This window comes from Neospora caninum, chromosome XII, assembly GCF_000208865.1.
Source record: "Neospora caninum Liverpool complete genome, chromosome XII".
In the NCBI taxonomy this organism is placed as follows: domain Eukaryota; phylum Apicomplexa; class Conoidasida; order Eucoccidiorida; family Sarcocystidae; genus Neospora; species Neospora caninum.
The window spans coordinates 2,138,343-2,159,394 of record NC_018398.1 but is presented as its reverse complement, the minus strand read 5'-3'; the positions used below and the strand labels follow the sequence as shown (position 1 = coordinate 2,159,394).

At 55.0% G+C, this 21,052-nt stretch overlaps 4 protein-coding genes across 4 annotated transcripts; 3 read left to right on the top strand and 1 right to left on the bottom strand.

The window, feature by feature from the left end:
• Nucleotides 1-214: 214 nt before the first annotated feature.
• Nucleotides 215-3,585, bottom strand: NCLIV_062940 (putative pyruvate dehydrogenase; the record flags this gene model as incomplete). The annotated part of the gene is made up of 5 exons (XM_003885845.1): nucleotides 215-472; nucleotides 748-895; nucleotides 1,387-1,581; nucleotides 2,090-2,205; nucleotides 2,623-3,585. 5 exons carry the CDS (start codon nucleotides 3,583-3,585, stop codon nucleotides 215-217), a joined length of 1,680 nt encoding a protein of 559 aa, XP_003885894.1.
• A 2,136-nt stretch (nucleotides 3,586-5,721) lies between these two features.
• NCLIV_062930 (hypothetical protein) lies at nucleotides 5,722-9,152 on the top strand (the record flags this gene model as incomplete). The annotated part of the gene is made up of 3 exons (XM_003885844.1): nucleotides 5,722-6,805; nucleotides 6,971-7,048; nucleotides 8,065-9,152. The coding sequence occupies 3 exons, from the start codon at nucleotides 5,722-5,724 to the stop codon at nucleotides 9,150-9,152; spliced, it is 2,250 nt and encodes a 749-aa protein (XP_003885893.1).
• Nucleotides 9,153-13,734: 4,582 nt separating this feature from the next.
• NCLIV_062920 (conserved hypothetical protein) lies at nucleotides 13,735-14,238 on the top strand (the record flags this gene model as incomplete). The annotated part of the gene is made up of 1 exon (XM_003885843.1): nucleotides 13,735-14,238. The coding sequence occupies one exon, from the start codon at nucleotides 13,735-13,737 to the stop codon at nucleotides 14,236-14,238; it is 504 nt and encodes a 167-aa protein (XP_003885892.1).
• A 4,171-nt stretch (nucleotides 14,239-18,409) lies between these two features.
• Nucleotides 18,410-21,033, top strand: NCLIV_062910 (conserved hypothetical protein; the record flags this gene model as incomplete). Its single annotated transcript, XM_003885842.1, has 5 exons — nucleotides 18,410-19,195; nucleotides 19,423-19,567; nucleotides 20,000-20,210; nucleotides 20,508-20,583; nucleotides 20,989-21,033. 5 exons carry the CDS (start codon nucleotides 18,410-18,412, stop codon nucleotides 21,031-21,033), a joined length of 1,263 nt encoding a protein of 420 aa, XP_003885891.1.
• Nucleotides 21,034-21,052: the final 19 nt, after the last annotated feature.

Sequence of the window (21,052 nt, the reverse complement as noted above, 5' to 3'; positions counted from 1 at the left end):
ATTCGAGTTCAAGTTCATCCCGTAATCGTCAGATTCAGCGTTTACTCCTGGGCATCCCATGTGTTCCACTGTGAGTACTTAAACTCCGTTGCTTTCAGATGCGTCACTTGGTTCCGCCCCCCACGCGGGTGTCCTTGAGAGGTGCCCATATCTGAAAAATATGTCGTCCCAAGAAGTGTAACTACCCTCTGGAGTACAAGGAAGAACGGGTTTCTCAATCAATCACAATCGGCGGGTTATCACTCTGTAGCACAGAAGGCTGGGGTGTTTTATCCCCGGCTTTCACACGTGCTTTTGCGTCGAGTTCCTGCTTGAGTGCTACAGCATACTCATGAAGCTGCTCTTTCGTTAACGGCTCAGGCTTCCCCGCGTCCGCATAGGGTGGAGCAAAGATAAATTGACCGCATTCTTGTACATCTGGATCTGGACTCGTTTCTGCAAACTTCACGGCGTCGTCCACCAGAGCCTTGACCTGAGAAAAACGACCGACGCACACGCATCCCGGAGGTACGGCGCAGGCGACGGAAAAAAAACCCCGCTCCGTTCGCGCCAGTTGACGCATGCATGCTGGACGGTAGAAGCCGTACCGACCATCTGCGAAGTCCCCCTCACACTGGGAAACCTCCCGCGTTTCCTCAGTTGAAACTTCCCAATATCGTGCCCCCGGGCTGTCTCACGGCGCCCGATCCTAAAGAAAGCCACACTGAACACCAGGCTCTGTCACACGCGCGCAGTCAGTCTTCTTACTTTGGTCCGCGTCGCTGCAATAGTCTCGTCGTTTGCGTAACCGAGGCGTTTGAGCTCCTCTTCGAACGACTTGATGGGATCCCGAACAACCCAGGCTTCCTTCTGCTTGACTGCCCTCATTTCATCTGGATCTGCCACGGAGTGTCCTCTGACCACAACAAAGCGCACAAAAAGGCGAAAAGAATATGGAGAAAGGAGTCGCTCTTAGGGAGAACTGCCTGCAGTGTCTAGTCCTCCACTGCGTTTGCAGCGATCGAGGTACGATGACGTGAGGACACAGTTGGCCGCAGAAGGGAACTTCTAGGTCTGGAGAAGCGTGCGTACGCTTGGTGGCCTTCGCCGTAGGTCTCCGAGGAAAGCGGCGAATATAGTGCGCAGCCATCAAACTGATAGGATCAAATTATCAAGCGCGGCCGATATGATGTCTCTATCCATGTGGGGGGTGTTCGTGCCTCCCGTCCTTCTCTCCCCGACTGTTACCACGTCGGCAATCTGGGCGTTGCACACTGTCTTCAGAGGTGCGTGGGTTCTTGGTGGTAGAGCGGCACACAGACTTGGGTTGCTGAATCTCAGACCTACACTCGGATGTGCGTCTTCATCTCTCTGTCTCTTCCCTGGCTCTGCGAAGACGTTCCTCACCTAAACCGGTATGTGAGAGCCTCAATGAGAGTCGGGCCTTCTCCGCGCCGCGCCCGATCAATTGCGCGGCGAGCTGCGCCACGCACAGCCAAGACATCCATGCCGTCCACCTCGACGCCCGCAACGCCGAAGGATTCTGCGCGCTGCCAAACCGCGGGAATGGCCGTGCTTCTCTGCGCCGCCATTCCAATAGCCCTAAGCGATCACAGTGAGTAGACCGGAAACAACGAAGACGCACAGGACGCGCAAGCATGAGATTTGGAAAGGAGGCGAGGCCGCCCAGCTGGCGCACACACCGCAACAAGGTACGCTGAACATCAACAGAGGGAAGTGCACACGGCTCTCGCCGACGCGCGTTCGATCGGTGAACGCCTCCAGAGGAATCCCTGGGTGTACGCGAAATAAAAAGGCTGGTGTATGTCCTGTTTTGCGCCCCATGTTTCGAGTTGCAGGAAAGCCGACAGTTCCGATATCTCTTCTCGACATCGAGACTTTGTCGTGGGACGGTCCCAGCCAACCTTTTTTGCCAAGAGTGCGTCCACGGTTCGTGTTCATCCGCGGAGGACAACCGAGAACCGAACTGTCTCCGGACCATTTCGGCCTCCATTTAGCCGGCTGCCTGTCTTTTGTCCAGCTTCGTTGTGGAGTTGGCGGGCCTTCCAGTCTTGTGTAGATTCACGCGGGCGCTGTGTGGCGAGCCTACCAGTTGTTATTCTCGACAACAAAGATGATGGGGAGTTTGGACAGAGCAGCGATATTCAGCGCCTCGTACAACTGGCCCATGTTCGTCGTGCCGTCTCCCAGGAAACACACAGCAACCTGCGGAGAGGGAGAGTCGAGGCAGCCCGGAAAGTGCGCAATATCGGATCGCGCCTAAAGAGAGCACGCGTCAGACTGGTCATTAGGACACAGAAGGTCACAAAAAAGCGGGTACACTCCCCTCCCCAGAGAGGAATGAAAAGGTTCGTCCTGGGTCTTTGAGATCCCGCTAGCACGAACGCAGGCGTCTGCAGAGAGGCCGACGAGGCCCCGCAGTTGCCCTTGTTTGGACATCCGCTCCGCTTTCCACGGTAAACCTCGGTAGGAGCGCAACCCTCGAGAGAACCACGGGAGAAACGCTAGAGCGAAAGACGAAGCAGGTGGCTAGCGGGCGCATAAGCGCGATGACCCAGAACTCCTGCCGAGTCCACGTGTTGAAGCTGAATGGATGTGTACGACGTGTGCTGTTTTTCGCACCTGGTCTGCCTTAGGGTCGCTCTTGTCGCCCATGGCGAATCTCCGATAGGCTGCGCTGAAGGCGTATCCAAGCGCGACTGGAATTTGCTCGCCAATGAAGGCGAAGCCGCCGATCATGTTGTGCTCTTTCGAGAACATATGCATGCTGCCGCCGCGTCCTTTGCTGCAGCCAGTAGCCTTTCCAAACAGTTCGGCCATGACCTCTCGGACAGGCACGCCCTTGCTCGTTGCATGCACGTGATCGCGGTACGTCGAGACGACGGCGTCGTCGGGGCGCAAAAGTTTAATCACTCCCGAGCTCACTGCTTCCTGGCCGGTGTACAGGTGCACGAACCCGGCAGTTTTGCCCATGTAGTAGAGCCGCGCGCATGCGTCCTCTACCATTCTCCCTGTCAGCATGTCTTCCAGAAGCATCTGCCCGACGTAGGGCGAAACCAGTTCCCGGTGCTGCTGCTGCGGAGAGAGACAGTCGCGCTCTGTCGGACTGAAACTCCCCGTTTCCCCCGCCCCTTTTCCTGCCGCCACAGCCGTGGAAGTTGCCACTCTGTCAGAGGCGAAGCGGGAAGCCCCGGTCGCGTCGCCCGAAGAGAACGCGGCAGAGAAATCCGACAGGTCGCCGGCTTGTGGAGCCTGCGGAAGATGCACGGCCGCGAGGCGGGCCGTGGAGGGAGCCGGTGTCGGAGACGCCGGCGCACTCGGTGAAGCACTTTGTTCGGGGCGAGACGAGGGGCTGGAGGCAGGGTGCGCCAAACTCGCAGGACTTCCGGACGCAACAAAGGCAGAAGAAAGGCGTTCCGAAGACTGAGAGGATATGGTCTGGGGTGTGAGCCGACGAGACGACCGGACGCGCGGGGCACGCGCGCCTCGCGGGGACGGAGGCAGAGAGTTTGCAGACGAAAAGGCCGTGGGAATGGAGGAGGGAGTTGAGAAAGGATTCAGTGCGGAGGCTGGACTGGGGTTCATAAAACGCGGAAAGGTAGACGCTGCAAGGGTCAGAAAGAGAAGGAAGAACCTGGGACGGCGCACGGACGGAAGCGAGGCAGTGGCTGAAGCAACATGGCAGGAAGCGCGGCGCTCACTCTCGAGGGAAAGATTTGCCTCCCTCGAGAAGGGGCGGGAGACGCCAGAAACCACCATTTTGTCGGCGGGGAAAAAGTTGGATTGCCGAGGTGGGATCACCGAGACGCCTGGGGAGTTGAGAGGCGCCAACGGAACAGAGGATACAGCACTCGAGAGACGAGGAAAAAGGCACACTGGGCCTCCGTTTCTGCGACAGCGCCTTCCCTTGGTCGAGGACACCAAAGATGCCAGGGACAACACGCGAGGAAGGTCAGCACTCCAAAACGTGCAGTGCGACGTGCGGATCACGTGTTGGACGCAGTCAGGAGAGGATCAGTTGTTAGGTTTCCCGTGACCATCGAGTGAAGGCACTTGCGTATGCGTGAAGCGATGGAGGACAGTGGATAGGTTCGGCTGGCTTCGGCAGAAGGGTGACCCGTCGGACACGCTCCGCGCGGGTCGTGGAATGCGAGAACGGGACGGTGAAGGAGCAAGACGGCAAATGTGCGCGCGAGACACTCGGCGGCAGAAGAACAGAGTCGCTTCTGTTAAGAATGCCTGGAGACGGGGAACGGCGCAGTCACATAGGCAGGTAATTTACACACACTGCGCCGAGGAGACGTGAAGGGAGACAGGACTCGGAAGACACCCGGAGAGACAGAGCGGGGTCTGCCACCCTTCTCAGGGGCCGAGAAATCGGATAAGAAGCCGGGGCGGTGTAACGGCCCCGGGAACAAGGCGACGAACGTCGGAGAGGACCGCCTATCGAGAATGGGCGATATGGAAGGAAGGCGCAGACAACTTCCACAAAAAGACAGTAAAACGCGCGTTTCGCGAGTACCGCAAGTGCGTAGGTGTGCGCATGCACACGGTTCTTAGAGTGGCAGGCTGACGGCCATGAAGACACTGAAAGAGACACGGACCCAGAAAGACGCCGAGTTGAGCACCTGAGCAGCCCCTTGTCGAGGGAGACGGATTTCCTGAACGCTTGGAAAGGCGAAGAAAGAAATTTACAGAGACAACACTGAAAAGCGTCGTGCTTGTGTAAAGAACTCCGCCATCACACTTGGAACGAGACAGACGAGACGCTGGGTTCCTCGCAACCTTGTCTCGATGAAAACTCTCGGGCAGGCAACGCGGCTCTTCCGGCTTTCTTCTTCGATTTGAACAGCTCTCGAGGAATCCTTTTCGGAAAACACCGCTAACGTCAAATGAAGGGTTTCTGTGTCATCTAGCCAGAACTTTCGTGTGCTTGGTTCCCCTTCTGTTTTGCGCACGAAGTTAAGCTCGTCTCTGCCCGTATAAAAAGAGGGCAGTCTCTGGCTGCTGACGATGTCGGAATATAAGCCGCCTGTAAAGTGCAACTCCCAGTCGTTGTTCCATAGTTTATGCTGCGTTTTTTATCTTCCCGCACAACGCTTTTTAAGGTATTATTTTGGTCGTAGAGGAGGTGGTACGTCTCGTTCTTCGAGAGAAGAATGACCTCGTCCCGTTGCATCACAAGAAAATCCGACCGTCGCCATCCTACGGTGAATTCTCTTCCGAGAAACAGACGAGCGAGGATGCTTTGTCGGGCGGGTGAATCCTTTTTTCGAGTGGCGAGGCCTCTCGATGCCGCTGCTGGATCCTCTGTGATAGGTTTTTTGCGTTCGTCCGGCTGTTCGTAGTTCCCCTTTACAGGCTTCCTTGTGTGTCCTGGAGGAACGCGTATGTGCCGTCGATGGCTTGCTCCCGTCCACGGGGTACGTGTGGACGGCTTTTTAAAAGAAGACTCGCTGTGTCCAGTCACAGTGAAGTTGTTCTACTTGCCGTCTTCCCGGTGGGATTTTTTGTCTTGGGAAAGGGGGCGGGGAATATGGGGTTTTGCTGAGCCAAGCTTTTTTTGGTGTCGTTACACTGCTGCGGAGGCCAGAGCAACCGCGGACCCTGTTTCCTTGGCTTGCCACTCCCGCAATCTTGTCAACAGAAGCGGTTCTCTTGCCGTCGCGCAGCGTCGTCGTGTTTTCCTTCCGAAAGCTAGGCTCACACAAACGACGTCCCATGGCGTCTGCTGCCTTTTCCTCGTCTCCGCGCTCCGTCCAGTGGCGGTTCAAAGGGAGCAGCACGCCGTACTCGCCGGTGTCTCTCCCTCTCCCCGTGTTTTGCGGCGAGATTCGCGCCTACCTGAAGGCACAGACGGGACTGGAAGCAACGCCGCAGTTGGATGCTCTTCTCTTCCTCGAGTCCGACCCGTCGACTCCGCTCTCCGACCTCCTCCCGTTACGGCAGCCGTGTTCACTTCTCCTCCAGCGCACGAGCGCTGCCGAGGCGAAGGCAGCCCTCGAGGTCGCCGACCGTGCCTTTCACCAGCAAAAAAGGGCGGATCCCGGGGCACGTGAGAGCGCGGCTTCTGCTGGAGCTTCGCGGAATGATGTCTCTGCGGAGCGGGGATCAAGACAAACGCCTCCTCTCGCTGAGAGATCCGCCGCCGGTGCCGGCCGAAGCGAGAGAGTGCCCGCAGCGTACGACCTAGGAGGGGATCCTCTCTCCACTTCTGGCGAGCTTTCGGCGCCAACAGGCAGACTGCCTTCCTCTGCCGCGGACCCTTCTGTCGAGCGGCGAAACGCGGATTCAGCAAACAACGATGAGGAAGATGAGGCCGCGCTCCTGCACGCCGTCATTGAACAGCATGCAGAACACCGCGGCCCGCAGGCGAGCTCCAGTCAGGCGACAAGCAGTGCATTCGGCTCTTCGGACGGGTCTCGCTTCTCCGCTGGGTTCTACTCAGGCGCGGCAGGGCTCGGGCGAGGACGGGGCTGGGGATTCGGCGCAGGCCGGGGTTTCCAGGCGCCTTCTCTGGGACACGGATCAGCTGCTGGTCCAGGCGCTCCGGCGCCTGGCTACGCTGTTGGACGAGGCAGTGTAGGTGCCGGCCTGCCAGGGGGCGGCGGCTACGTCCCCGTCGGCGAAGACTACATTTGCCACATGTGTGGCGAGCGCGGACACCACATCCGCAATTGCACGCGGTCAAACGACCCCCGTCACCAGAAGAAAATCCGTCCCGCGACGGGCATCCCGAGCAGCTTTCTTCGGGACATCAGCGTCGAGGAGATTCCACGCTATGCGGAGGTCTACATCAGAAAAGGTAAGAAGATGGAACGGCTTCTCCTAGCTGAACTCGCCGCGCGGTTTGGGAGAAACGGGGAGGACGTGCACACCCCCGTGCCCGAGAGCTCTCGAGCCTTAGCAGCGTTTCGCGCCTGCCCGTTTCGTGTGACAAGTTCCGTGTGTATGTCTCCGCTGCTCCCAGCCTCTCCGGCGCACGGCGGGCAGAGGGGGGGATCGCGGACGCTTCCAGACGCCAACCGCAGCAGCGCAGTCGACGGTGGTGCGTTTTGGAGTTCGCCTCCGGTGACGGCGGTGCGCGTCTGTTTCGTTCCAACAGGCGGGAAACAACCAAAGACTCGTCTGTCCTCGTTGGCCCGAGAGGGACGAACGGGACAGTTTGCTTCCGTGAACTGGGGCGGCAACTCACGGGCAATCCGGGCCGGAGAGCCATGACTCTCCGAAAGCGCCGGCTCGAAGAAGATGCGGAAAGGTCTTAGGAACGTGCACCCAAAAGCAAAAGTGCGGGTTCTCCGGACTCTTGTCTGCGGTCACTTTTGGATGTTTTCTTGGCGGTCGCCTCTGCGTCAGTTCACTGTTTGCATGGCCGTTCTCATTTTTGGCCAGTAGGAGGACGGAGCGCGGCGGTCGCCCTTTGCTCATGCCGTGTTTGTTACTGGGCCCTCGCTCACTCACCTGTCGCTCCGGTCACAGTCCATTTTACCTAGAGTAGATTTGCGGAAGGTGTTTTGGAATTGCCTGTTTACGGGTGGAGGCTGCCGGCGGGGGAGTGGAGGCTGCCGGCGGGGGAGTGGAGGGGCGGCTGCTTCGTATGTGTGACAAGCTGGCGTGGCAAGTGCCGTCTGCGTTGCACTTGGCGTGCGTGACCAGTGAAGAGGATGACAAGTGTAGGGTCGTCGCGAAACTGAAGCAGAGCCTCACGCGGGCCTTGGAGAATGATGCTCCGTCTTTTTCTTTCTCGATTTCAAAGGGCATCAGAGCGCGTCGGCGAGCCGAGAGGTGGCCTGTCTGTATGCATGCAACGTACTGCTTCAAAACTGTTGCAAAGAATCTAAACGTAGTCAGAGTGGCGATCTTGAGGCGGATATCAACGCGCCTGGTCGCTTCAAGAGCAGTGTATGTGCGTGGGTCTGAAGAAAACGCATTTTAGACGTAGGATCCTTGTTCCACGCGGATTTTGACCGCCGTGCACGGCGTAAATGTATCGCACGGTGACGGAAGTCGTGCATTGGGGCATTGGTGTCTGCTGTGACTGTGGGCGCTGACGCGTGTTTGCAGATGGATCTTTTGCAGTGATGAAGAACGCGAAGCAACTTTCCTCTCTGTCGTATTTCTCCTCGGACTTGGACACAAAGATTGAGCGTCACGTCGGCAGTAGTGACGTCGCGGCGCATCTGAAGTGTCCTCTCTGTGGGCTGCTCTTCTCCCAGCCTGTGGCGACTCCGTGCTGTGGAGAGACTTTTTGTCGGGGGTGTCTGCTGCGGGCCTTGCACCCAAGCCGCGGAACGGCTGGCCTTTTTGCAGGCAGCTCGGGTTTGCCTGGGGACAGCGGACTGCCGAAGAAATTAGGGGGCGGCTGTCCATCGTGCGGTCAGGCGATTGATCTGCGCGACGTTCTGTGCAACACAGCTCTTCAAAAGAGCGTAGATGCCATTGTGCGTTCAACGTCTTCTTTCAAGGAACCAGGAGACACAGAGTCAACCCGTCCCGCGTTCCCTGCTGCCGTGTCGACTGTGCCTGGTGTCTCCGGGCGGGGCGTCGCTGCGTCGAGTGGTGGGAGTGTACAACGAACAGCTGGCGTGAGTACGGGCGATGTGTCTAGCGGTGTCAGAAGTGGCGATGTTGCTGAGAAAGGGGAAAAGAAGGACCCGGCGACTTGTGAATTCCTCACGGACCGGGGGGATGGGCAGCGGCTCACTCCGTCTGCGCTGACAAAAACTGGTGCGAGCGTGGAAACAAAGGAGGAAAACAAGGAAAACGGCTCCAGTGACGTGAAAGGAGACGGATCAGGAGGGGCGTGTTGCCCCTCGGGGGAAGCATGCAGTGTTAAGACAGAGCTCGTAGAGAGAGAGGTTTGTCCTCGCGATGGTGTCGCTCTGAAGGATACTGTGGGGACGCAGGCGGCGTCTGGTGAGCCCGATCCGTTGAAAAATACTGCCCTGGGAGCGACTCTGCTACAGATTGCAGCCGCTTCCACGACACCGGCCGACGACTCCATGAACCGCGAGAACGTGCCTGGGGACCACGGCAACGGAACACAGGGTCAAGGCAGCGTGGGTTGTAGCGAGGTGACCACAGGGGGACCAGCTACAGAGGCACTGACGGGACTGCCGCCTGGCGTAGACTTGCAGGAACTGGAAGAGTGAGCACCACACACGGTAGAGATGCCGCCTGCAGTACTTTCCTGTAGAGACACTCCGCGGATGCTTGCTACTGAGCGAACACCGCAAACGGCACGTGAGAGAACTTTGTAAGTGGTGGCGATGGTGAACCTGTTCATGCCAGGGTAGCGATTACGGTTAGCCTGGTGACGCCGGCGGTACCAGCTGTCTGTGTGAAGGCGTCGGGAGAGCGCAGCGACGGGGCACTTGGTGGACATCGAGGACTGCCCCTGGTTTGGTGTGAAGCTACGCCGTCTGGGTACTGGTGAATAGGGAAGGCAGCCAGGAGTGTGAGACACGGAAAAACGCTTGTTGGGACGCTAGTAGAGTTTTCGTTGTTCTGTAAAAGTCTAGTGATCGCGTGAAAATAGGTGCTTGAGCTGTTAGTGAGGTAAAGCACCTACTGTAGAGAGCTTCATAGGCATGTTGTGTAGGCGTGCAGAGAATCGCGTATTTTCGCGCAGCCCATGTAAGGTCAAGGTGTTGTACGAGACAGTATTTTAATGTTTTCCCATGGCGTGTAATTGTGCGATACTATATAGAATTCAGCGGCGGTTATTTGTATTCCGCAAAAAAGTATAGACCGGCCGCAAAAGCAGGCGGTGTGGAGTCATGTGTGTCTTGTGAAAAAGGCTATAGTCCGGGACAAAAGAGCGAGAGAAGCCTGTTGATATATGTGCCGGGAACAAATGTGTGCAGTGTCGCGCAAAGGCAGGCAGTGGAGATTCCTTCTTATTTTGTAGGCGAATAGTCTCACGCTCGAGAAGCCTGTCATGGAGTTTTCATGGAATAAGACGTATTGTGATAAGAACAGGCAGTGAAGTCTTCTTCGTATCCCGAGTATCGTGTCGACATGTCGCTACCTGGTCTTGCCTTATGCACCGAATGTATCATCTTCGAATAGGGAGAGTTTCTCCCGTGAGAGCCTAGTGTCATAGGAAACACGCAATCGGATCTTGCTTGTGGCGTGAAAATGCACTGTGTCTTGTGAAGGGCGAATCTTGGAGCTTTTTCATACGTATTTTCCGAATGCGACAGCAGGTTGTCGCGTATCTCTATCTCAAGAATACAGTATACTATGCACCATGCAGTGGATTTCTTCTGTGTTTCTCGCGTCTCGCCGCTTGTAGAAGTGTCTTCTTGTGTCAGTTTACCGGTTTTGTGTCCCGTCGTGTTGAAAAGGATACATGCTGGTGGAAAGGTGCTGGAAGCTAGTTAATACTGGCGTTTCACCTGTCGGGTGCACGCTTGGAATCCACGAACTGTAGCCGAGGGCGAATTCCTTTCTCTCACACAGTCGCGTTGTCGTTCGGCACTGAAACCTGGGGCGGTGGTGTTTTTTGCTGCCGATGTAACGCAGATTTATTTTCTTTTTATGGGTGTTCTGCCAAGATGGTGTTGGCTCAGTTTTTGGAGTTCAATAATTTTCGTTGCCAATCTCGGGGGATGAATTGGTGGCTGACTGGCTACACGCTGGGCGCTGACAGTGAAGGCTGCCGTATCACAGTAACCGATTGCATGTCAGAGACAGTGTAATCCATTTTCGTCAACCAATTCATGAGGCAGCTTACCTATTCTGTGAGTATGTGTATGCTCAAATGACGTGGTTGGGTTCATGCGTAGAATAAAAATCTTGAGCGGTGATCAACCCACACAGTGCACCCTACTGAAGTGTCATCCTGAGATCCGCATCCATCGGCTTCCCATCTACTTTGGGAATCATGCTACGAGAATCGAAGAGCCGGTACAAGCTCACATATTTGAGCAAATGAATTCAGATGTGCACTGTGTGTGTGTCCTCTTGTTCTCGTTTCGCAGGCAACAGATATTTGCGGCTGCGTATATCGCCCAGTATCTGCATCGGAGACGGGAAGAGAGAAAACGGCGGCGGATGCTCAAAAACTCTTGTGACGGCCGCCCGGGGAAAAAGAAGAAAGCAAAACAAAGAGGATAGCACATAAAACTGCGTATCAACGTAGATACACAGATGGATTTCTGTAGACCCAACTCTGTCAACTCTTCCGTGCGGATTCGCTTCCTTCTTTCCCTGTTTGCCTTGGTTTCCTCCTGACGCTACCATGCCGTTATTCGTCTTGTGCTCGTTTTTCGCGTGCTTGACAGTCCTTTTCATATACTAGAGGGCCCTGACCATCGACGTGTTGCAGGGACTCACGTTGATGGCTTTGCAGGACTTGAAGAACTTCTATGGAAAAGAAATACTTTTCAACTTGCTAGAAATATCTCTTTGGAATGCTGCGGGCAGACTAGGGAGTTTTCTATTGCCATCGTTGCGGAAGGCGATTCCGGTCCCACAGCCCACGTCATCAAATCGACACCATGAAGCGCTGCTGGATATGCACGTGTAAAATAGGCTTTTGTGGTCTACACGGGGCACTTGCACCGCCTTGCACTCAAAGAACTTTAACAACACTCGCTTGCACAAATGCTCTTGTTTTAACAAGCAGATGCTTTGTGGCCACGGTTTTGTTGTATGAGAATACGTATTTCCTGTGCTCCGTTCAGGCGTTTATGGGAGCGAAGAACAGCAAAAACTAGCATATGTCATAGGCAAAGTAGAGTAATTGGCACGGGCATGTCGTATCTCCTTTGTGAACACCACATTGCTGATTGAAGGGCCGCACGAGTTGCACACAGACTGTTTGTTCCAGAATTCTTTGTCTCACTGGCACACATCTCCTCGTGAGTGAGGGGTTACTCTCTTCCACGACTACAATGCCACTATACAGCGGATTGGCCGACTGAGAAAGATACGACACTATCTTGATGAGGTCACACTGAAAGTCGACTAACTACAGTTTTCACAACACGTCGACCCGGCGATGGGGGTGGCTTCGCTGTAACTCCGGCCTAGTGCACTGTGGAGTCCATAAAAGAGGGAAGTATTCTTTGTTTGCTTTGCTGGATTCACAACCGGTGCCTTCATGGTAGGTTTTCACCGTCTCTAACGAGGTCTCCTATTGGACCTTACCAAATGCGAAAAAGAGAGTCAGTCAGCCCTACAGTGTGTCCCAGGTCAGCTCATATGAAAGATGTATCCTCACCAGACTTTAGTTCTTGACGACCCGGGAACTTCTGAAGACAAAGTCCTTGTTCCATGCGTTAAGTGTACCTTCGTAGAAGTCGAAGCCAATCCGGAAATTCTTCAGAAATCTGGGCCGCACAGTAATCTAACGAGACCGACCACAACACGAACAAATGCCTGTATCTAACGAACAATGTGTGGTTGAATAACAGCTTTCTGTGGTACTCTTCTCCACCCTTTCGGTCCGAAGCTAAAGCAAACTTAAGTCTCCATTTTTCAATAACAGCACGGCCACCTTCGTGCCGGCCTACATCGTCGTACATACCGGTTCCCAGATGATAACGTACGCACTTGTGTTCGGCATCATGCTGAATTTCCAGTTGCGTCCTTGGCGGATTCTGTGTGTGGTGAGCAGTTTTGGGGTCCTCCCCCAAAATGCATGTTTGAACGTTTCTATCTACCATTTAAAATCGTGTAAATAGCGCCTCGTCGATGGCACATTCCGCACGTGATCGGCTGTCTGTGAACACCGTCGAAACTTGGAATGCTGTGCTCAGCAGAGTGCCCACCTAAAACGCGATCACCCTGGCACGGCGAACGGCGGCGTGCCTCTCTGTCAAAAAGAGGTTTATGTGGCAAGAAGACTGTAGTGGTGTGGCTCGACGGGCCCTCCCGGTGAAATCTCTTGCCCTGGGGCCTGGAGACAGCGCTCCGCAGGAAAAGGTGACCTTGGAGACAAAAAGCTGTCCACCCTGAGAAACATCCAGAGCTTCCTTCTCCAAGGAAGGTCTGGATGTTTGGCACACGTTTTGGCGAGGCATGGCGGCACTGTGGAAATCGATTTTCCGTTTCTTTGGCGTTGATAATTTGCGTTGTGTCGCGGGCGTCGTGGCGTTGCATGCAGGGACTCGTCGACTTCACACGCTCGCGGCCTGCAGAAGAGACTCCCGGTTTGTTTTCTGTTTTTTACGAATCGATTTTCCCGGATTTATCGGTGGCCGCACATATGCGGAGGCGCGCTGCATAGCGGTGAGTGTACGGGTCCAGGTTACAGTCCAATGTGAATCGCAGCGTCACGCGGTATATACGGTCTAGCTTCGTGCAGAAGACTCCAGGCACACCTTTCGGAGTCCTGCGGCTCAAACGTGGGCTCGGTAAAGGATTCTCGTTGAGATCGCCAAAGCTTCTTTTCACGAAGCTCTGCAAGAGTCAATTGCTGATTTCGTACTTCGTGCGAAACTGCTCCGCTGCCGTCCAGGTGTGTCATCCGCGGATATATTTCTATGCCTGTGACGCGCGACGCGTTTTTCCCAGAAATCGTTTTCACTCCACACAGGGGGTTGTTTGACGCAGTCGAGCGAGAAGCTTTGTGTGCTCCTGGAATCCGTGTCCGAAAGCCAAAGCCGCCAGGCTCTGTCGCTCCCAACTCTCCTCGTCGAATTTGGAGCTGTCGCCCCGACGGCTTCTGCGGCGGCATTCGCTTCGATTCGCGGGTTTGTCTCTCTGCGCTCCGTAGCGCTCAGCATGAGTCCAGCTCGAGAAGCTGCCACGCCACCGGCGGAACCTGCTCAACCTCCTCCTGTCTCTCTGGGAATCCACGGGCACAGCGAGGGAGGCGCAGAGGCGCGAGAGGCCGTCCAACGCGCCGGCGGGCATCCCGGTCGTGTCACAGACTGTCACGAAGCGAGGCGCGAAACGTCTCGACGGAATACCCAGTCACCGGAGGGAAGCGCCCTCGAGGCACGCAGCACACTCCAAACAGAGACAATGGGCGGCCTGCAAAAGTTCTCTCCGGACACCGACGGCGTGATAGGGAAGTTGAGTTTGGCGACGCGGTGCGGACCGTTCTCTGTTTACCGTCTTCGGTGCACGTACATGCGCACGCTTGTCCTCCGATTCCTGTTTATTCTCATGAACAACGCAATGTGGATTTGGGTCGGTGACCAAAAAGAAGTTCTCGAAGACCTGGAGGCAGCCTTTCCCAGCAATCTCAAGGTGAGTGCTCCGGCGTCACGGAAGGGCCGTTAACTAGGAGAAAACGACGGAGCGATGCGATCATGGAGAGCGATCATAGAGAGGCGAAGTTCTGAAAAGTAGTACTTTTGTACTTTCGCTGTGCCCACCGACCTGCGTTGAAATCCCACAGATTCGGCAAAGCGCGACTGCCATCACCGTCTGAACGGCCGCGTTAGCCTTTTTTTGCTCACACCGCGTGCACTGGCATGTGGTTTCGTAGAGCTGTCGGCTGAACCACTGACGACTTCGAACTCGACACGATACTGCGAAGAAAAACCCGCGACTGGCGAATCCGCGTGGTCTTTGTGTTCGGTGGGAACAGTCCGCGTAGGGGCAAATCTGGTGTCCGGTGCTTCGAGTATTTTGTGTCACGCAGGGAGAATGCGGGAACACGGCGGTTAGTACATGTCTCTTCTCCTCGGACGTGGACGGGTCAAGCTGTAGCCTCGCGTCAAAACTGAGTAAGGAGAATCCTCACCGTCCCACGCAAGAGAGCCCCGACGGCCTCTCCGCAGCAGCCATGCCTCTTTTTGAGTGCATGCTTCGTTTCGCTTAAAGTCAGCCGTGTAGCTACGCAAGCGACGCATAGTTTTTCCTTAAGACTTGCAAGCGTTCACGCGGTACCTGGTAGAGTTCACGCGGTACCTGGTAGAGTTCACGCGGTACCTTTGCAGATTTCTCTCAAACTCTGTGCTAACCTCAGGTGCCTGTCTCCCTGTGTCAATCGACCTCTTGGAAAATCGTATTTTTTTTTCCGGTGTAGGCGCCGCCCTCGCAGCACACACCAGAGACCGAGGGCCTTGAGGAACCACACCGACGCTCCAGAGAAGACATGTATATACAAAGAGAGAACACGTTCGAGAGTCAGCATGCGTGGATTCCAAAACTCATGGGGCCTCTAGACCCTCTAGCATTTCCACCTGCACCTGCGGGGCTGTGTTTGTTGGCAATGGTCGGTCATGTTGACATTCCGGTACTCTGTTGTTCATTGACTCCACCGTTTTCGACATCTTGCTATGCACATAGTGAAGTTGGGCACTGCTTTGTGTTGTGTTTGCTCGCAGCGGCTCGATTTAAAAGGCCCGTTTTCCTTTCCATTAATGTCGCAAAGGCTGACGGCAAACTTGTCATGTTTATCCAGCACGTTTTACAGACACAAACGGAACTGCTGCTCGCTTCAGATTCAGAACACAAAGAGTCAGAGGCGTAGGACGCATGCGTGGCAGCATGGCACTGGCCTGCGTAACATCAGGGGTTTACAGAAAAAATCTCGGTGTCTTATTCATCAGTGAGTGTATGATGACTCGGTCAGGTTCCCGCATCTTCGTCAGGCAACCATTTTGCCGGGGACTACCTTCCGTTACCAGTTGCTGACTGCTGACGAGCGGAGGGTTCAGTGTTCGACGGCGAACCAGATCAACGGCGTGGAGTGTAGATCTGCTTTCCTCGTTTTCCTACAGATACCTGCACGTGAAGTCGACAGTGGGGGGATGTTACCGCACTGAGGGTGACGACGGTGCACACATTTTCCTTGTAGTAAAAACAAACTGATGGTAGTACCCGTCATGGCAACATACCCGGAAGGTGTGACTTAATCTTCCCAAGCACGTCTGACTGCGAATGAACCTCAGATGTTTTCTGGTGCCGCTGCAGCACGTATCCGTCGCATTGAATGAATTGCTCAGTTTGGCGCAAGGGGCTTTCCCCACTTTGGTCAACGGCTACGCCCAGAACGAGGAGCAGCTCCGACTGTTGCACTCGCACTCACAGGGAACTTTGCGGGGAAGTTAAGTGACGGAGATTGGGATTCATTGTGATGCCTAGCTTCGGATAAAGCATCAGCTAGAGAAAAGGCATTACATCATTGGGCTATGTTATTGGACTATGCTCAGAGAGCGCGGGACCGGTTTAACGGCGCCGCTGTTTCAGGTGTGTTGACAAGCAGCCTAGCTGACTCACGTGCCTCGTGTACTGGCATGCAGGGAACAGTTTCAGCCAGGACTCTCGATGGATTCGAAGAAACATAAACCATACGTAACCCAAGATACATGCCTTACGTGTCCTGCGGAGAATAAAAGCATTCCTTGCAGCTATCCTCACATCCATGCTGCCTCGATCTCTCTGTAAAATCGAAATATCCGATACCCTTTCCCCTGTTTGGTGTCAGCTGCTGGGATCTTTAGACACACGTGCAGGCGCAATTGCAGCACCACGTGGTAGAGCCGTTCTGAGTGGATTTCAGTATATACATGAGGCAGAAGAAGCAGGCTGTAAGGGGATGGGAGTCCACTTGCCGAAAGCCTCTCTCAACTGCTCTTCATCCCACGACGTCTCCTTTTGGCTAGTCATCAGTCTGTTTTTTACGGTCCCCCTCTGGCGGTTGTTCGTGATGAGCCTGTACTCAAAGGCCTGCTACGATTCAGAGAGAAGATACAGTACGCGCAATGGACGCGGATGTCACAAGCAACAGTACGTTGAGTCGAGGACGGCTCTCGAACGGGATCTTCCTAACAGCCCACAACGAACGGCCTCGCAATTGAACACGCTTTTTTCTGTCTGCGTACGAATCATCATTTGGACGTTGACGAGGCTGTCACTCTCCATGCAACTTCAGTAAACCGACACACTACAGCAATTTGCACACAGCGGACCGCGTTTATGTTGAGTGGAGCCGCGCCACACGAGCGTCTTTCCGCGTGCCTGGAACCAGTAGCCAAGAGCACCCTAAACGCTCTTTTTCCTGCTTTGGGGGCACTTTCGGTGTCGCGCTAGTAAATATGCGGCTCCACAGTAATAGAACTTGTTCGCATGCGTTGATGGAGCGCATCTTCTGCCGCGAACTCGACGTTACCGGCATACGGGGTACGTGCTGCTCTGGCCCATAGAACCATTGACGACCAGTGTGGTATAGAGCCAGGGGCTAATCTTGAGTCCGTCTGTGCTGAACGAAAGGCGACAGAACCTCGCCCCAATCCTTCCCGACTAGCAAGCGCTACTCTGTGCAGTCAAATCGGACTCGCCTTCTCTCTCCACTGGTATCGCGGAGAACCATCTGGAACACGGAGAAAGCCAGCGGGAACTTGCAGTCGCCAGCAACGGGCTGTTGCCACTCTCAGAGCCACTCCCGGGTTCGGCAAGCGAGGAGCAGACCACGTAGAGTGAATGAATTTTTCGAAAAGAACTCTTCCCACTTGTCTGTGCAGCAGGTTGGAGAAAAGTTTCTACTTTTTTCTACTTGCCTTTCCAACCTGCCAGGCTGCATTTGTCTCTACTAGCATCTTCCGTTTTGGCTGCGCAACACCGCTGTCCCAGCGTCGACCTTGCAAGCTAACGCTCGTCGAGCGGGTTGTGTCTTCACGATGAGAGGCTTCAATGGGCGGTACAGTGGTGTCTTATGCTAGGGATTTGCAGCGATATTTCTTGAGAGAAGCGGTCCTGCTGACAGCCCTACCCAGCATTTCTTTGCGAAGGAGATACTTCTCCAAGGAACCGTTTATGCGGAAGGATCCGGGACAGTTTGTTTCGCCGTCGTTCCAGGGGTAGGCTGGCGGTCTTGGCAGAACGCCCGTGACATACCACCTGGCGAGTCGCTTAAAACCGCGGAAAGGATCGCATCTGGGATTGGAAGTTTCTCCATCTTTCTTTTTCTGGAGAGTTGTTTCCTTCCAGCGCTTTTGCCAGGGCGACGGTCTGAGAGGGAGTACGTGCATGTTCCCTTTTTCAAGCGGGACTGGTGACAGAGTCTCTGTTGAGTTTCTTTTGCAACCAGCCCGTGAACGTACCTTAGAGCTGGATCCGCCAGGATTAAAAAAAACCTTCCCCCGGCGGCCGATATACTAGTCTCGGAGATCTAGTTCACGCACTTACTCGTTCGTCAGCTTTGTTAGCGCTCAGCGGTTGCTGAGAGCCTAAAACCCTACGTGGGCGGCCGTACTTGTGTTCCTGGCAAGTCCCGCGAGTCTCAGCCTGTCGGGCACACCACCAGGAAATACCTTCAGTCCCGGAGATCAAGGTGATTTTTAACAAGGCAAGTCTCCGAGGCTTCAGACTTTCAGCTGGTCGCCGATTCCCGTGGACTCGGGGGTGAATATTGCAGTATTGTGACAGCCCAGTTCTGCAATCGGACCGCTTCGTTTGGAGAGCTGCGCCGAAGGAAGTCCTGTTCGTTCTCAGGGTGTCCACCATGAATCACAGCTCCTCCTTTGCCTCTTCTGCCACTGCGCAGACTGCTCCCGCAGTTTCGCGGACCCCTACCCGACTCGCGGTGGGCGATATTCTTGGAAAACAGCCGGAAATCCGTCCAGGGCTCTCTGTTGCTGGCTTGGGGGAAAGTAAAGTTGCGTCCAGCTTTGCTCAGCAGCCTCTTGGACGGGCTGCGACAATGTCGAGACGGAAAGTTAATGATGCGGTAGGAACGTCTCTGCCGAAGGAGTCAGACCGGGAGACACCGTCTTCTCCGAGAGCGAAGGACGAACGACTTAGTGCTGGCGATAAGATGGGAGGCGTCTACGTCTCGAAAACAACTCTCTCCCTCGGGGAGGGGGGACTGAAACAAGCAGCAGGTCTACTGAAGTCGAAATCGGGGCTCGCGCCATCCGAGTCCGCGTCGGTGGGCGCGCCCGCTCATCAGTCGAGGAAAGACGACACGGGGACGAAGGCCTGGATAGAGAAACTGCGGAGTGAAACGGCAGTTCTATCCCGGCAACAACCGATTGAGCGACAGAAAACGGCACGCCTTGCAGAATCAGCGTCTACAAAGAAACTCGACACGGCCTGGTCGGAGCCGCCCCAGGAGGTTCTGGAGCCCGAACTGGATGTTGGTGATGGAGACGAGCTGGGCGATGAACCAGGGGACTATCGGGTTCCCGTAATGGACGGAAAATCTTTCAAACCAAGCGATCCCCGCGTGTGGAACGGCGAGTGGCTTCATCGAAGGATAGTTAACCCCGTCCATAGCCGCTCGAATCAGGTACGTCTCTCCACCGAGGGGTTCGCAGGGCTCGCTGTTCCGCGCTGACCGCTCAGTTGCCGTGTTTAGATACGGTGTATGCAGCAAGAGCATCTCGCGTCAGGCGCCATTCTTAAAAGCTAGGCACAGATGCCTCGTCGCTGGTTCGTTTTTCCACGCTCCGCAGCTGGAGCCGCCGCCTCACCGCTTCTGATCCTTGCATGTTTGTTGCTTTTGCGACGTTCCAGGAGCGATGCGCTTTCACACAATCCAATGATTGGCTCATCTTCGCGCTCCATCACCAATACGTTAGGCCTTTGCGGTCATCAGACTGGCTGCCAGGTGAAGCGTGCGTCAGCCAACGGGACTCTTTTCAGCTGCCGCCTGGATCAGGTAAGGCCGTTTCTTTCCATTTCTTGGACGCGAACGTTCACTGTGACAAGAGTCAACCCGGAAAAGAAAGTTAGGCTTCGGTGACTGACCACTCTGTCCTTTGCGTCCTCCCTTGTCTGAATACAATTATGAGCTCCGTCGTGGAAGGCCGTCTCACAGGTGTGCGAACATCTCCCCTGTCAGCCGTTCTGTTGCTGTCGTACCCCAACGATATACTGAACCGACTTAATACTGGTTTTAAAAGTGACACCATATGCGGAAGTTGGAAGGGTGCACCACCGGTGGGGAGGCGTATTTTAATACAAGCAAGCGTTTCCGAAAGAGGCAGGGGCCAACTGACGTCGTGAGGGAGTCCCCTTGCTTCTCGCGCAGCAATGCTACTCGCGATGGTTCCATTCAAAGCGGAAGAAACTGCGTTATCCCTTGCTGCAGCCAAATATTCGTCGAGCTCGCTGGGGATCCCTCAAACTGCATGGGAACCCTTTATCTTCCCCAACCCTCCTCGTCCATTTCTGCTCCGGAACAAGGCGTTCAACTCCTCGGCTAAGACTTGGATTCCGTCAAGAAAGGTGAAGGCAGGGCTGGTAGGAGGCGCCGAGGAAGCCTGCAACCTCACACAGAGCGAATGGCTGGATCTTGAAAGGTAAGCTTTGCTACGAGAGCCACGGTCCTGGCGGCTCGAGACTTTCACGGCGCTTTTACTGACATTGCCGCTTGTTTTTGCTCCAGAGAATTAAACTCGAACCAACTATATATATATATATATGCGCGTGGCTGTTTCCATTCCAGCGGCGCGGCATGAGGAATGTTGAGAACGGTTCTCTGGTGCACATCTGCTGAACTTTAGCCGTGCGCATCCCCAAGGAAACCTTCACGAAAGACCATGGTCTCTGTGTATATAGTCGCGGAATATGCCTTCTCTTCTGCTGTGCGCACACAGAATGCTCTGGTTCGATCCGGAGCCTCGTTTGGAAAAGCCCTATCGTCTGTATGCCGATTCGAAAACGTGTATCAAGGTAAGTTGCGTAGAAGCGTCGTGAAAAGGCCTCGGCTCATGTGTTTCCTTTCGAGGCATGAGCATGACCGAGCGGCCATTCCAATCATTCACAGCTACGCCACCCTTCAGCTAGCATCGCCAGCGTGGTACAAACAGTGTTTGGTTTCTGACGGCGTTGCAGAAAACGCATTTTGTGCAACAGCGACGGCACCCCACCAGATATCATTAGCAAGCGGTTACATGCAAGTGTGCCCGCGTGGAATCTACGTGCCCTACGCCACAACCAGTCAGGCATTCGTAGCAATGTTCACGTGCGGATGCTTAACGAATGCACATGCTGAGCCCCGTCGGGTGTCGCTACAGTGATGGTTGTCCATTCGAAGGCCCAACGGCAGCGTCATGACTGCACATTGTGTTTTTTCAGGGATCAGTATTGGACATTGGCCACATGATGCGGATCGGCTGGTGACGTCGGAAACTGTCCAAGA